The 15,968-nt window shown below is 40.7% G+C and overlaps 1 protein-coding gene across 5 annotated transcripts in view; it reads left to right on the top strand.

The window, feature by feature from the left end:
• Positions 1-12,854, top strand: part of SMAD3 (SMAD family member 3) — a 237,156-nt gene extending 224,302 nt beyond the window's left edge. For 4 of the 5 annotated variants that reach the window (XM_030578213.1, XM_030578214.1, XM_030578209.1 and 1 more), the window contains 3 exons: positions 1,234-1,371; positions 4,002-4,146; positions 7,810-7,933. In XM_030578213.1, the coding sequence (XP_030434073.1) occupies positions 1,234-1,371; positions 4,002-4,146; positions 7,810-7,933 (407 nt within the window). Of the gene's footprint in view, positions 1-1,233; positions 1,372-4,001; positions 4,147-7,809 lie in introns of all 5 variants that reach the window. The other variant, XM_030578208.1, reaches the window with a different exon arrangement.
• Positions 12,855-15,968: the final 3,114 nt, after the last annotated feature.

Below are 15,968 nucleotides of genomic sequence, written 5' to 3'. Positions count from 1 at the left end.
ACCAACTCCAGGCACCAACATTCCAAGCAGGTGCTTGGGGCGGCAATCTGCAAGGGGCAGCAGTCCGTGTGTTTTTGCAGCTCCAAGCAGCGCACCGAATTGCCGCCGCAGATGGCAGGGGCAGTCCGTGTGCAGTTAGGTGGCAAGCGCGTTTCCGTGGCGGCACAGCAGCTTCTGTTTCAGCTGCCTGTGGCGGTAATTTGGTGGTAGCTTCTCTCTTCATCCAGAAGACAGAAGCCGCTGAATTGCCACCGCCACGGAAACGTGCGTGCTGCCCTAAAGGCACACAGACTGTCCCCGCCGTCCACAGCGGCAATTTGGTGTGCTGCTTGGGACGGCAAAAATAGTAGAGCCGGCCCTGCTGCCTCCTGCCAAAAAAGCAAACCCTCTTCCAGCAGATTTTGTTCTTCTTTGTACCCTTTTCTGGGGCAGAACCAGTGGCTCCTTCACTTAACAGGCATTTTAATTTTTTCATTACTAAAATGGTTCCTGATGTGAGAAATCCCAAGAAACTCAAGTTAATCCTTAAATTCAGCAGGTTCCATATGCTTCAGACAAGACTGAATGCAAAGTTTCCACACTAGCAGTGAGAGAGAACAGCAGAGGTTTATCAGAGTTTTATAGATTGATACCTGCAATTTAGGATTTTTCAACTCAGATTATATTTATTATATTTGTTTGTATATTTCCCATGGGAATTCAAGCGTTTAAGGATATAGTGAATGTTCTCTCAGGCTAAACACAATGGTTGAGAAGCCTCATATAATTTTATTCTAAATCAATTAAAAATAGTTCCATACATCTGTGGTGACCCTAGGAAGAGGTTGAAAACCATGTGTTGAACTGATGAAAAGTTCATATGGAGAATATCGGAGTGGCTAAGGGGAGGCACCTCTCAAAGTGACGGATTTATGCAGTGCATGCTGCAAAGGACAGCGTGGCTGGAGAATGCGCTTTTGGCTTCCTAAATTGCTCTTCCGCTTCACTCATCTTTCTCAGCTTGAAGGCCTCACAGAAGTTTGTTGTTCCCAACATCCCATTTAAAACAAAATTACTATGTTCGTTTTCCATCCTCATTGACCTTGCTTGATTTCTCCCTTTTTGATTCAGAAGTAAACCAGATTTCTAAAAATGCTTCTTCCAAGGGTTTGAGGTTTTGAATATGATAAATGTTTTCTGCATGCTTCATTGCTGACTACTGACTAAACTGAAACTGTGCCATGTGTTTTCTAGGAAGAGGAGTAAGGCTGTACTACATTGGAGGAGAGGTGTTTGCCGAGTGCCTTAGCGACAGTGCCATTTTTGTCCAATCTCCTAACTGTAACCAACGCTACGGCTGGCACCCTGCAACTGTTTGCAAGATTCCACCAGGTAACCAAGCCTAGCTTTACTCACTTATGCTGCATGCACTATCCTATGTAACCTTTACAAGTGAAGAATGGGAGCTCTGCATACAGAAGTTGAGCTATTAAGAAAGTGAACTAGATTTAATTAATACTATTTGTTTATAGTAATCAGAAACCTAAAACCTATTTTATGCTATCTCCACAACTTTAGCAGTGTTCCTTGGTAGCATGAAGGGTAAAGTTACTGTTATGAGAGTTTGTACTGTATATCAAGCCATCACCAGTGTCCTGGTTCGTAAAGATAAATGTGTAAGGGACCTTAAATAGATTCTGATTTGTGTAAGCTCCTAGTCTGGATGTGCCTTGCAAACTATTGGTACTACACAAATAAGTAATACAATACTAGTAGTAAATATTTTTAAACCTTTTGCTGAATGAATGTATGAAGAAAATCTTTTTAATTTAGAAGCACCTATGTTGTTCTCTGTTATTTTCCTTTTTCTATTTTATGTTAACACTTTTTAGTGTATTGATCTTATTTTAGGGAAACCACACATGATGCCATTTCATTGTCATGGTTGTAGTACTTATATCTATCTAAAACCTACTGAAAAGTCACAGGGGGATTTTAGTATCAGAGGGGTAGCCGTGTTAATCTGGATCTGTAAAAAGCGACGAAGAGTCCTGTGGCACCTTACAGACTAACAGATGTATTGGAGTATAAGCTTTCGTGGGTGAATACCCACTTCGTCAGACACGGGGGATTTTAATAGGCTTTACTTAGAAAATAAAAATACATTTATATATGTGAGTGAGTTGCGTTAGTTAAGTCAGGGCCTGAGCATATTAAGCTCTTTAAAAACAGTTTTTTTTATGGCAAAAGTATTTAGAAAATAATATTTGGAATAATGAGCAAATCCACCCTTGAAGTAGTGTTCTTGCTGGAGGCTTTGGGCCCATCCGTGGTCTCAATTTCCTTTCTCAGATGGTTCACGAGCAGCTTCCAGTGCTTTTAGGTTGCTGAGGTGACTTAACCCTCTGGCTAAATCACAAGAGTCCACTAGCTCCAAAATTTAATTGGGTTATGTTTGCTTATGGACTTCAATCTTTTGCTCTAGGCTTGTGCCTGGCACAGACCTTCTTCTGCAGGTCTGCACTCCTCCACCATAGTCTTTAGCCCTCCTCTTGGGATCAGTGTCCAGCCTTTCTGAACTCCAAACAGTCCCTTCTTCCCCTTGTTCACAAGGGTTGCTGTATCCCAGCCTCAGAGAGTGGCAGCATAAGGGGAATCCATGCCCACTGCATGCTGTGGGTTTCCTGCCCATGAACCCTAAACAATTGGGAAATCTGCCTGTAATACAAACTGCCCTGTCTTTCCTTTCTAGGACCTCTTCATATGTGCTTTCCCTGGCTTCCTCACTGGCCTTTTCCTGGCTCTTCTCTCGCTCTTCAGTGGAGCATCCCCCTACCCCCAGGTCTGCTCTCCCTGAAGCTTCTCCTCTTACTGAACACAAGCCTCCATATACCTCCCAGCCAGATTTGTTCTAAGACGGCCTGCTCCTTGATTTTCTCAGCAGAACTCTTCCAGACTCAACCAATGGGTAGCTAGGTCCTGTAGCCGCCAGGTCCTTATATGCAGACATGCTCCCAGCAAAAATGGTTTGATCCCCAAACAGGTGACAATATCGGTTATGGTCAGGCTCATAAAGCATGTTCAAGTGTGATTTTTTTAATCACTTATTATTCATCTTGATCCGAGCATTTGTTTTTCAAACTTGGACAGACTCCCAAATGAACACTAGTCTTGTGCCAAGTTTCTAAGTCCAGCAGTTTTTAAGTATTCTGGGTAAAAAAAATGTGGCAATAATTTTTTACACTGGGAAACTTGTTATTTTTCAACTACCCAGAACTCAAAACCAGCTGAATGGATTCTTCTTTAGCTTTCAGCTGGGACCAAGCATGGAAAATTTCAGTTTGAAGGGGAAATCTTTGGAATGTTATGAACAATGAAAAGAGGGTTATAAATGAAACAGTTCTGCATTCTTAACCATAGTACTTGCTACCAAACTATATAGTGTAGTCCTGATATCTGACTTCTGACAGCAAGAGCTATTTTGGCAACTAACTGTCTACAGGATGGGGTGATGATGACTTCTGCTAATGGATACCATCTAAATTCAGCTTTTATGGTTTCTTTTGTTTTTAGTTTGTACATTTCTACTAATTCTTTAATTACACTGTCAGCAAAATTAGCAAATAATAAGGGTTGAGGTTGTAATCAAGGTTTGCATTGTAATGCAGGGGAGATGAATGTGCTTTGTGTAGTGCACCTTCTTTATCCTTGGGAGGTAGAAGGAAGTGCCATGTGGTGATGCAGTCTGTTCTAGTCAACAGAACCATGCTGAAGGGGCAGTAGGCCCATCATTTGGTATATCCTTACTTTTTTAGGGGTTGAATTGTGGAGGTGTTGCATTCATAACCAAACTTAATTTCTTTTAGAAGCTTGCTTCTTATTTATGCAATCTGTCCATAATGTAATATGATTTGGGGATGGGGAGAGCGGAGTTAAGTGGTTTCTTTCCTTTGGCAGAAAAAAAATGGGATTTCTTAATTTAGTTACACTAATGCCATGTTGTCATGTTCCTTTTCTGACAGGGTGTAACTTGAAGATTTTTAACAACCAGGAATTTGCAGCCCTTTTGGCTCAGTCTGTGAATCAGGGTTTCGAGGCTGTGTATCAGCTGACCAGAATGTGCACAATCCGAATGAGCTTTGTCAAGGGCTGGGGAGCTGAATACAGGTCAGATCTTTTGTCTTCAACTTTCAGTAGACAGAACATTTGTGCTTATTATCACGAATCATGCCTGCTCCAGTCCTTGATTTTGGGAGTCAGAGTGCTCAACAAGGTCTTTATATGCTACTTTTAGAGTAGGAGACTAAGCTAGCAGTAGTTTTATTAAAGCAGATGGTGTGCATTTCTTAGGGACGTGTTTTTCAAATGTTTTAATTTTGTTTCCATAACTGGAGAAATGAGAGGAAAAAGCAGATCAATCCAATATAGTACAGGCTGCGCCATTCCTCATTGGGAGGATGTATATCTGGTTACGGTGTTGTACAGTACAGGATCTCTAACTGGAGCTTAACTGTAGGTGAATTCAGATGGACATTGTAAGAAAAATTACATGTTATTTATTTCTTGAAGTTAGATTTAAATTTGATTGCTGGAGTTTCTAATGAGCAGAATCATTGTGACTATTTATTAGTGGATTAGGTTTAGCCTTAACATTTCTTTTATCAGGGACTTGTGGGATTAAATTGAAAGCAGATTATCTTGGAAATTTACATTTTAAGATATTGGTTAGGGTCATTGAAAAATTTTGGTAAAATCTAATTCTTCTTACCCTATTCTCATTGCCTGCTACATGGCAGTTGTTGTTTAAATGTCCTTGTAATTTCTGATCTGGTTTGCTGTTCTTTAGTTGTGGAAAGGACTATTGAGAGGACAAATTAATAATGACCACTGTAGTTAGGACATACAGTGTGGTGTTTCCCAGTACTACAGTACCCGTTCAGAGAGCACAGATTAAAAACAAATGCCAGAGTTTATACTGCCATCCTGAGTAGTATTGCATTTATCAAGCAAACAGCACTTATAAATACTCCGTAAGTCACAAAGGAGGAAAGGCAATATTTGCTAATGCCAAATGGGGGAAGTGAAATTTGTCAGGAAATAAAGGTTGTTTTGTGACAGAACAACGTACAAAGGATTAAAACAAGATCTGCTCTTAAAAATAATTATTTGATGGTGTCCCTTTAAATCTACAGCCTTATTTAAAGAGTCTGGGGTGGTATTTACTATCTCTGGATATGCTTGCAGACATGCCTGACTGGTTCTTCTTTATAGTCTCCCGCAGCAGAAGGGGTTGTGGGGGAGGGGGATGATGCTATAGTATCAGCTGGAGCCCAGGCCTCTTGCGTTACTCTCCCACTTCCTTCATCTCTCCAGATGTTTGGAGTCCATTTTGTTTTTAAATCTTCTGCACCCAGGCCAGACCATTTCAGCTGTGGCTCCCAGCCATGGTCTCTAATGAAATCCAGATGAGCATGACTTACTGGAAGTCAGCTATCTCATTGGAGTATTGTAGTCAGTGAAACTCTACACTCCCATTTACTGTATAGCAAAGCCCAACTTTTGCTTCCGTGCCAGGAGAAATTATGTCTAATTGTCTTTGTCATAGCACAGTTATTTGTTGAACTGATTCATATGAAAAGCTTATTGAAAGCTGCATCCAGAGCATTGTTCTAGTAATCTGTGCTTTAGCTGCTTAACCAGTTGAGCAATCTGTTGGCAAGATGTTTGAGTGTTCTTGTGTTCCAGCGATCAGGGGGGCAATTGCATAAGAAGTCCAGGACACACAGGCTCTTCTCTGACAGCAGAGCCTAATGCAGGCAAGCCAAATAGCAACAAAAGGCCTGCCTGGGCTAACTTACTGAAATCCATCTTCAAGCCGATGTTCTGTCAGTGAAGTCTGATTGTCTTAATAGAGAGTCAAAATAAAGCATAATGTTATAGACTTGGGGACGGGGGAAACAGCATGCTAAAGAATAGATTTGTATGTAATGGTGCTAAGGCACTTGTTGGTATGCTCTTTGTCAGCTAGTGTTTGAGGAGCAGATAAATGTTCTGTGTTAATTTCAGTGGGCGTTTTAATTTCATAATGGCCATGAAGGGGATATTATGCTTCACTGAAATGTCAGAGTGAGCAAGGGAGTTGCTTCACTCTCCCTTGCAATCCTTTTGTCCAGGTGGCTCAGGAGACATCTTTTAGTACAAAAGACTCACCCTTGGGCCACTGAACTATGTAAACCCTGCCAGTACATCCACTCTTGTGGCAGCATACAGTATGCTGCCAGCTCTGGTCACCCACGCCTGATCTGGAAATGGGTGTGGTGCCTTCCAGGCAGTGTCTCCATTTTAAGATCAGAGGGTAATGGATATATATTCATAGATAGACTAGATTGCAGCTCTTGCCCATGTAGGCAGCTAAGAAGGGGTCTTCTCACTGCTGTTCTGCAGCTCAAATAGCTGTTGCACAACGCATGTAGCAGCCCCTCAGAGATTACCCCAACACCAGCTAGGGTCTTGTTTCAGCAGCAGCTTTTCCCAAGGCCACTGAGGCTTTGGCTTCCTCTTCTTAAATGATTAAAGCATAAGAGACTGAGGATGGGTTCTAAGCTGAGATATAGAGTACACTTCTCTCCAGCCTCTTCCTTTTCTGCAACAGCTGCACCTGCCCCCCAGCCCCAGAACAAGACCCATAAGCCTTCCCTTGGTGAAAAGCTGAAATCCAACTTGCTCCTCTCAAGCAGAAGGAGAGATTTCCCCCATCCTGTCCCTTGGTCTTCCTCTCCCTGCTCCGTGGCCCTCATGCCTTGTGGAGGCACATCACCTGCTCCAAATGGCATCTGACCTGATGGGGGAGGATTTAGTAGGAAGGCTGGTTGAGGAAGGAAGGGGATGCAGGCCAAGACAGAAAACTCAGGGTTGTGAGTTCAATCCTTGAGGGGGCACTTAGGGATCTGGGGCAAAAATCAGTACTTGGTCCTGCTGGTGAAGGCAGTGGATTGGGCTCAATGACCCTGCAGAGGTTTCCTTCCAGTTCTGTGAGATATAGAAGTTCCACTAGGCAACAGCTCTGGCTAAGCCTCCTCCATCCACTCACTACAGCTTCCACCTCTCAGCTCCTTGAATTGTTTCAGAAATTCAGGTTAGTGGCATCCCATGGATTAATGATGTGTTTCTGAAATACCTACTGGTCTAGTTGTGTGTGTATGTGTAATAAAAAATTATTTTTACAGTGCCTGGCAGTTCTGCTTCTTAGGTGCTCCATTTCTTCAATTGGTCAAATCCAAACTTTTCTCCTCCCTACAACAGCCCTGGAAACAGCATAACTGCACCAATTACTGCACTTGCAGGGACTCTGAGCCTGTGGAGGGGGGAAGGGTGGGAAATGCAGAGATCCAGTGCATGGGTCTGAACCCTTTCTGCACACTGCCAAGCTGTTCTCTGCAGAAGTCCTGCTGTGCAGACCAAGCCACGCCTTCAGAGTGGGTGTAGATGTCAGCTGGGTGAGATCCCCATAAATCTTTCCAAAATTCTGCCATATCTGAACTTTAACCAGCTGCTGAAACCCAATTCTTTCATTGAGAGAGTATCCTGATTTTTATTTTTAAATTACACACATAGTGAAATGTTAGATCCAATCTAATTATAAGAGACAAGGTCTGTGAAAGGCATTTAGACGGTAGCCTTCCTTTCTATCTAGAGGCTAATATGCACAAAACATGTTATAGAGAAGAAGGACATTGTCTAAGCAGGAAAGGATGTTTTAGTAGCTGTAAAATCTCTTCATATTTTTAAAGTTTTATAAGTTACATTTCTGTTCTTTTTTTATTCTTTTAGGCGGCAGACTGTGACCAGTACCCCCTGCTGGATTGAACTGCATCTTAATGGCCCTTTGCAGTGGCTAGATAAGGTCCTTACACAAATGGGTTCCCCAAGCATTCGTTGTTCCAGTGTATCTTAAGGAAACCTCTCCTTGAGGGGCAAAACAAGAACTCTGGAAAATGGAATCAGTTTAACCCTTAGCAAAAAGCATAATAAATAAATTCTCCATAGTATTCACATGATCAGAAAAAACATGAATTGCAAAAACAAGAGGTTATTTTTAAATGAAGTGCTCATTTTAAGCCACTTCCCTGAAACTGTGTTAGCACATATTATGGGCCATTGGAGTAAGAATTTGAAGCTGATGTTTTTCATGCTAAGAACATGGACTTCCGTTTTAGTGGCATGAAGCAAACATTCTGCATTTAAATCCTTGTTGTGCCTATGTTGCCTCTGCTGTGTACAGCTCTGATCACGGGGAAGCTGCTTTCACCAGGTGCTCACTGGGTTGGGGGTTTTGTGTTACAGAACTTCAGCCCAATGCAATGTAGCATCTCTGTAAAGCAGATACTATTGAACATTGCTGCCAAGGCCTGCTTCTGCATTACTCTCTGACAGCCTGACAGGCATGTCTCTGCCCTTTCTGAATGAGCCCACCACAGCAGAGGTGTTCAATAAAAACAACACACTCACAAAAGAGATCCCTCCAACAAAGCACCGAGGAGTCCCCCAGAGGGAGTGTTTTTCCCTTGCCAGAAAGTGGGCAATGAGGCAGGCCTGGCTTTGTGCGTGAGATGTACAGTTAATATCACAGTAATCTCAGAGACTGGGTTTATGTGAAGCAAAAGACTGATGTTAAGGTTTGTTTTAATGTCATTGAAGTGATATTGATTGGCTGGGGCAGCTCTCAGACAAGTGTTTGTAACTCATTGCAATTAGCTCTTGCCACATCTGGTTGAGTTTAAGCCTTACTTGCTAGCTAGGCCATTTGTATTACTTACATGAACTTTTGTATTGTATCCTCTCAATATGTTGAATGGTGTCTTACACTTTTTAAATTTTATGGGCTTAGTGAACTTAGTGGTGGGGCGGAGGGAAGAGAGCTACTCAGTCCTTGCTGCCACATTCAGAAAGAGCACATGGGAGTAACCTGATTTAGAGCATACAGTGCCGTCACATGCCACTCTACAAATTCAGCTATGACATCTCAGATACAGAAATACTCTCTGTTGTTAAAGACTACTCTTAAGGTGTTTTGTTGCCTATTGGAGAAAGTATAAGGGGAAAACATGTTTTTTACATATATTAAAAAAAAAATTTATAATATCCTCCCTTGACAGTTGTAATGGTAGTTGTTCCCTGTAGTGACTGTCATGGCAAGCAGAAATAACCTCCACAACTGGAAAAAACAAACAAACCCATACTGCTGGCTGCAAGCTAAAATTTGCCATACACATTTCCTAACTTATTCTTTGCCACTCAATCATCTTTCTCTTTGTTCCTGTTAAATATCATACGTGTTTGTGCCAAAATGTCAAGAAAAAAGCCTACCACGTTCAGAATTTCCTATGGAAATCTGATGTAGAAAGTCAGTTACAAACCTACGTCTGACTCTGGGAAGTGTAGAATGCTCTTTGCAGTGCTTTGTGATAAATAAAGCCTTTATCCTGAAAGCACTTATGCACATGATGAACTTTTAGACGTGAGTAGTTCCATTGAACTCCACGTGACTACTCTTGTGTGTGTGCATTTGCAGAATCACTGCCTAAGTTTCATCACTGGGCAGTGAGCTTTTGATGCCATTTCACAGATGCACTTCAGGTGTCTGCATGTGTCTGGTTTGTCTGTGTACTAAGGCCTTTATTACATACTTATTCCCTTGGTACCCATTTATGTACTGGCCAAAATAATTGGTTGCCAAAATCACATTTTTGTGTTCGGAGGCATCCCACGGGAAGCTACAAGGACTTCTTTCTTTAGTATGCATACCGGACAAATTCTCCTAGAGATACCCTGCTACACAAGCTTTCTGTCCCTACGTGCAGGAGAGTGACTATGCTGTCAGTTTCACACTCAAAATGCCCTTCAGGAGATTCCTTGCCAGTGTTGTTTTCTCCTAGCAAATAAAAGGATGTTTTGGAGGACGACTTTCCATCAAAGGTGAGAAATGACCTGTAGTGCGTAATTCATGCTCGTGACCGAGAATTCCGGAGCAGACTTGCAGTGGGACTTGTGCTCCCACTGAAGAATCTTCCTCTGCAGCTTTGACTGGAGCTCTCGTGGAGCATCAGTGCTTGAATCAGAGTACTGGAGGTTTCTGTCATTCACTATTTCTGCAGTGCATTTGAATTTGTTTAACTATGAATGCCTGTGATTCATGCACTGGGGGGGGGGGGTCCTGAGTAATATGGTATTTGCAAGCCATTTAAAAAGAATAGGTCTGACTGTCACTGTGGATTGATTTGTTATACGTTGGCTTCTTTACTTTCAGATTTCGGCTTCTGACATAATTGCATGGAAAGATCTATTCTAGAGCTTATTACAAAGTTGTTTTGAATTGATGTTATGGTTTAAAAAAAAAATTGCTATGTAAAAGTGGCCCCAGGTTTCTTCCCTGAGCATCTGTAGTCAGATCTTCTTATTTCACTGCACAAGCCGTTCTCTACTTCCTCACATAATCGTGGAGGAAGCAGGCCTCCATTCTCTCTGGTGCCTTAGCAACAAAAATGACATCGTACATTTCTGATTGTTGAATCTTTATGACTCGTGATGATGTAAAACAGAAAACCTAAGTTTGACTTTCAGATTCCAAACTGAGTGTGCAGGGTAGCAGCTACGGTAAGGAGCCAGTTGTCTTTTTTTTTTTAATATGAAGTTCCCGGAGAGAATCTCCTTCTTCGAATCTGATTTGCATGTGGACTTATTTGACAAAGCAGATATCTGTTTTATTTCACAGAGGGTTAAAACCTGTAATCTTTATTAATATATAGCACAAAAAGCAGTATACAGATCATGATGGTAAACTATGATTACCAACATCATTCCTATAAAATGAATTCAACTAGAAAATGTAAGTCTCTCAGGCAGTGCAATTAGAGAAAAATAATGAGGAAAAAAGGTATCTTAATTTGAATCCTCTCTTTCCCTTCTTTGCCTTCTCACTGATTCATAATAGCTTTACGGTTTTAAAGTCACCTTTTTAAGTTCAAGAAGAAAGTACTGTACCTTTTAAACAGCCGAAAAGACGAGGGGAGGGGGTAACATTGTGATCCAAGGGTTTTGTGTTGCAGTTTCAAGTGGATATTGTACAGGTAAAAGCTTGTTCCCCATCAGATTTGGAACGTACTTAATGTGTCTTAATCATGTCATTTGTGGCCGACACTACTGAAAGGAAATAGATAGCACTTGGGCGTAGCTTACTGTAGTCAGCATTGCTCCAGAGGTGCATGTGTGGGTTGTTTTGTTTTTTTTACTTATTTTCTAAAACTTTATTATGGTAGCTTTGATATGTAGCACAAATGTATGCAGTCTACCATGCCTTAGCTTAGATTACATGTGTACTGGAATATCCTCTCATTTAGCTGTAGTCTTGGCTAGTTGACCAGGATTTCATACATTTTTGTTATAAGCACAGAGTCATTAGCAGGAACTTTGACTCTTTTTTTAATTGGTGTAGCCATACACAAGGGCACGGCTGCTGGCAGACGTTACAGATGGCCTTGTGATTTTTAATGACTGTGGTGAATTTTTTTATTATTAATGTATTGGACTGAATTGCAGTGTGTATTTTGTGTTTAGCTTCTCTTAGACTAAAATCCAGTGCTATATACTTGATTTAATGAACAGCTATAAAATGTGTGTGCGCAAAGAGGGAGGAATTGGAAGCATATCCAACTTTCCTCAAGGCTCTTGCTATAAACCTTTAGCCAAGGAATGATGATGGATAGGTGACCTTAAAGAAATAATTTCTATTCGGCCAGTTTTCTCTCCTCTTAGAGGCAAGTATACTTGGAACAGTACAGAAATACTCTGTAGGGTGACAAATTTTCATAGCTGAGTCTGAAGCAGCTAGTGTAGACGTCCATATCTCATTCCAGTTACTTACTGGAAGAAGCACTAGGAGGTAGAGCATAGCTCTGCGAAAGACTTCAACAACACAGTAAAATAATCTCGGTGTGAGCTCTCCTGATACTCTGAGGCACTGCGTAGGTAGAAGGAATGGAATATCAATAAACTGGTCTAAGTTAGAATGAGAAATTATTAGTCACTATATAGTAGTTGATTGAGCTGTATGGTTAAGAAATTTGGTATATTCTTATACACGTTTTAATATTTATCTAGTTTCTTCGAATATTCAGATGAATCAAATGTTTAATTTTTAACAGAGCGCTTCAGGGTTGAGATTAAAGATTTGAGGTTTCTCATATGCTCCTCTCTGATGATTGTTCATAATTAGGATGTTACTGATGTGAGAGCAGCTAGACATCTATCCTACAGCTGATCAGCAGATCCTTGCAAATTAAACAAAACATGGACTTTGATTCCATTTACTTCAGTTTACGTTGCAAAAGCCCTTGTTTGGGTGGCTGTTCTTTTGTCTTTTAACAATAAACGCCATACACAGATGGGCCATTGCACTGCGCTCTTCAAGTCTTCTAGTTTAATTATTTTACAACAAAATGATACTTTAAAAATAATAAAAGAAAGCATTACTCTGTAAATGTTTTGATTCATCTTATGCTTCCTCCCATACGTGAATGCTAGACCAATCTGCACCACTGCATCCTGTTCCATCTTGAGGATGGAGGAGGCCCAGCTCTTTGTTTCTGGAGGGAATTATTCCGCCTTTTTGTAGCTGTCTATGATCATGTTTGCATTAGTATTTAGATTTTCTTAACCTGAGATTGTATGTTAATGAATGGTTCAGTTGCCTATGTGCTTTAGCTTAAGCATTATTCATTCACCTGTTGTTACTAAAGGCCTGTACCATGTATGCCCTCTTATGTCATATGTGAAACTTCTATTTTTGTCATTTTAATAAACTTTAATTTGAAAAATAAGGCTCTTTGGCAAGTAGATGTTATTGTACTTGAAGACATGAGGATTGAGCTGGAACACATTTATAATTCTAGAAATCAGTTAACAATGCAGAACCAATAATATCTTCAGCTACCGAAAATGTCCGTGGTTGTGTGTATAAATATGGGATTACACACGAGAGGTCATTGTTCCTTTTAAAGTTTTGCAAGTTATGCCATATGAAGCCCACAAGAAAGTGATACATGAAGTCACAACAGGTTGGTTGGTTTGTTTATTTTTATTTTCTTTATCACTTGACTGCAAAGTGCAGAAGCATCATGGTTTAAGATGAAAGGGATGTGCTGCCAATGTGGGAAGATCAAACATGGTTAACGGTTCAGTGCTTGCCTAATATACCAAACTATCCACACTCATTCAGAAGTTTTGAAATGTGAAAACTCATCATTGTCAAAGGCCTGTGGAGTACATAGAAATATCTACAGCTTTAGCCTGGACCTCTGTTTCTAAAATCACTTGTGTTTTACACCTCAGAGATCTAAACGTCAGGTACAAAATCCTTGAAGTCTTAGGTTTAAATATCATGGGCAGCTCAGCCCTTCATCTTTCCAAAGAAGAGGACCTTTTTCCTGTATAGTTCTATACACACCATATATTAGTAAAAAACATAAAGCTGTACTAATGGATAGGTCTGTAACCAGGTTGTCATTGATTGTGATAAGTGGGTTGAAAGCCCTTCCCTTAGGATAGTAAGATCAACAAGTAAGGAACCTGCCCTTTGATCAGGGTTCCTACAGTAGAAACTTGTTACAGTTGTATTTGAATATTTCATATATATTTCATATATACCAAACTATCCACACTCATTCAGCAGTTTTGAAATGTGAATTGCACATCCTTACGCAGAACAGCTTGGTCTGAAAGAGAGTGCTTGCTGGTGTTTTGAAGATTGTTGGCAACTTGTTAGATATTGTAGCCCTTTCCTTTCAGAAGGAGGCGAGATGGTAGTGTCTGTATTCCCACTAATTTTTTTTTTAAAAGCCTGGAACAATAAAAAATACATTATGCAAACTTATGGAGTTTGTCAATCTCTGCTCAGAGGGTCTGCTACTGAAAGAGTAAGTGAGAGCATGTGCACTTTGGGACTGCCATGGGGAGGTTGCACGCAGCACCTTTATTTATGCACAACTCGAGTCATTCCTGACTTTTGCATTTTTGTGAACCATAGGATTCATCAGTCGCCTCCAAAACTTAAAACCACCAAAACTTGAAACGTACAGCATTCCTTTTAACAGTGTTAGTATCAGTTTTCTGTATCTCCCCTCTGTGGGGATCAAGTCCTATAATGGCAACACTAAAAATAGCTCTTCTCAGCTCCATCTTGTAAAATTACAGACTCTAAATCTAATCTTCTCTGGATGCTCATGTGTAGCCCACTACCTGGAGTTGCGTACGTGCATCATGGAGCAATGGTACAGTTGCCTTGGTTTTGAGTTGAACATCTGTTGTGTGTGCATGCTATTCCTCCTCAGTAGAGCTCTTTCAAACCTTGCATTAGAAAATGATTCCTTGGAGTCCAATTGTGTTGCCAGAAGTGAACCATAGCTGCTTCTTTCTGTGGTCACTTTAATTAAACAGGGAACTAGTTATTTCTTTATTTTGGGCACGTCACTCCAACCCTATGCCAGACTCTCAAATACTTTGTCAGCACTGGCAAATGCAATAGCCGTAATTTACCAAGCGCCAACTTCGCTGATGGCAGATATAGCATAGAGAGGACTCAGACATTTGCCGACCCATCTAATGGTTAGGCAGCGTGGTAAATGCTTGAGCCCTGGCTCACTACAGCTTGCGCTGTTGTAGCTCTTGCTGGAGCTGCACCACTGGTGCATTATGTTATGAAGTTCTAGAGTAGGTGCAGCAGCAGTAATGGAAGGTAGTTCTGCTGCATGCATTGTTGAGAGCGTAGATTAATTCAGGCATCACAGAGTCCGGGTAGGGAGCACACTCACCTAGCATTATTAAGCAAGTAGAGTAACTTTGAGCCAAAAAGCCTATTTCTATGAACTGGTCTAATTGCCCTCCCAGTGTGTCATAGAATTGAGCAGTACACTTTTCCCATCCTCCTCTCCCTTCCCCTCCTCACCCCCCTCCGATAAGGGGTTTAAGGAACAATGCTTTTTCCACTCCACTTTCCAACAATGTGGTAATGCAATGGCTTCGTCCAGATTTTCATTAGGCTTGCCAAAAGCAAAGGTAATGTAGTAAATCAATTTCGTTCTGTTAGCGGTCATCCTAATTTATAATTCTTGATTTTCTTGTACTTCAGTATCACAAGCTAGTCATTTGTAATGAAATTAGAGATTAAAGAAAATACATGTTCAATGACAAATGAAAAATATAATGAAGCAATTACACATCACAAATGTATTACTGAAAAAGTTTGAAATATCATTCCTCTTAGGCTTTAATTTAAGCAAATATTGCATAGCAAATGACTGATACCTACTGGCAGGAAACCCCTCTTCTTGTAAGCATAATTATAGAATTATGCATCCGTATTACAGCTTGGCATGCAGAATTTTTTAATGCCCAAATACTAGAGCATGATGGAAAATTCCTGGTTAGCAGATGGATAGTTCTCAAATTGTGGTGGTCTCTTGCTTTGTTTAATATGCACAATTCAATAATCAGTTTGGATCCCTGCCCTTGACTTTTCCTGCTATCTTCATGGATTCCAAGGCCAGAAGGGACCACTGTGATCATCTAATCTGACCTCCTGTATAGCACAGGCCAGAGACCTGTCCCAAAATATTCCTAAAGCAGATCTTCTAGAAAAATATCTGTTTGATTTTTAAAATGTTAATGCTGGAGAATCCACCACACCTTTGGGTAAACTGTCCCAATAGTTAATTAGTCTCACTGTCAAAAATGTATGCCTCATTTCTAGTCTGAATTTATCTAGCTTCAATTTCTAGCCACTGGATTGTATTATACCTTTCTCAGCTAGATTGAATCAAATATTTGTTCCATGTAGGTACTCAGACTGTAATCAAGTCACCCCTCAACCTTCTCTTTAAGCCAAATAGGTTGCGCTCCTTGAGTCTCTCACTACAAGACATGTTTTCTAATCCTCT

Source organism: Gopherus evgoodei, chromosome 10, assembly GCF_007399415.2.
Source record: "Gopherus evgoodei ecotype Sinaloan lineage chromosome 10, rGopEvg1_v1.p, whole genome shotgun sequence".
In the NCBI taxonomy this organism is placed as follows: domain Eukaryota; kingdom Metazoa; phylum Chordata; order Testudines; family Testudinidae; genus Gopherus; species Gopherus evgoodei.
The sequence above is the reverse complement of the archived record's forward strand: the minus strand, read 5'-3'. Positions and strand labels throughout refer to the sequence as shown.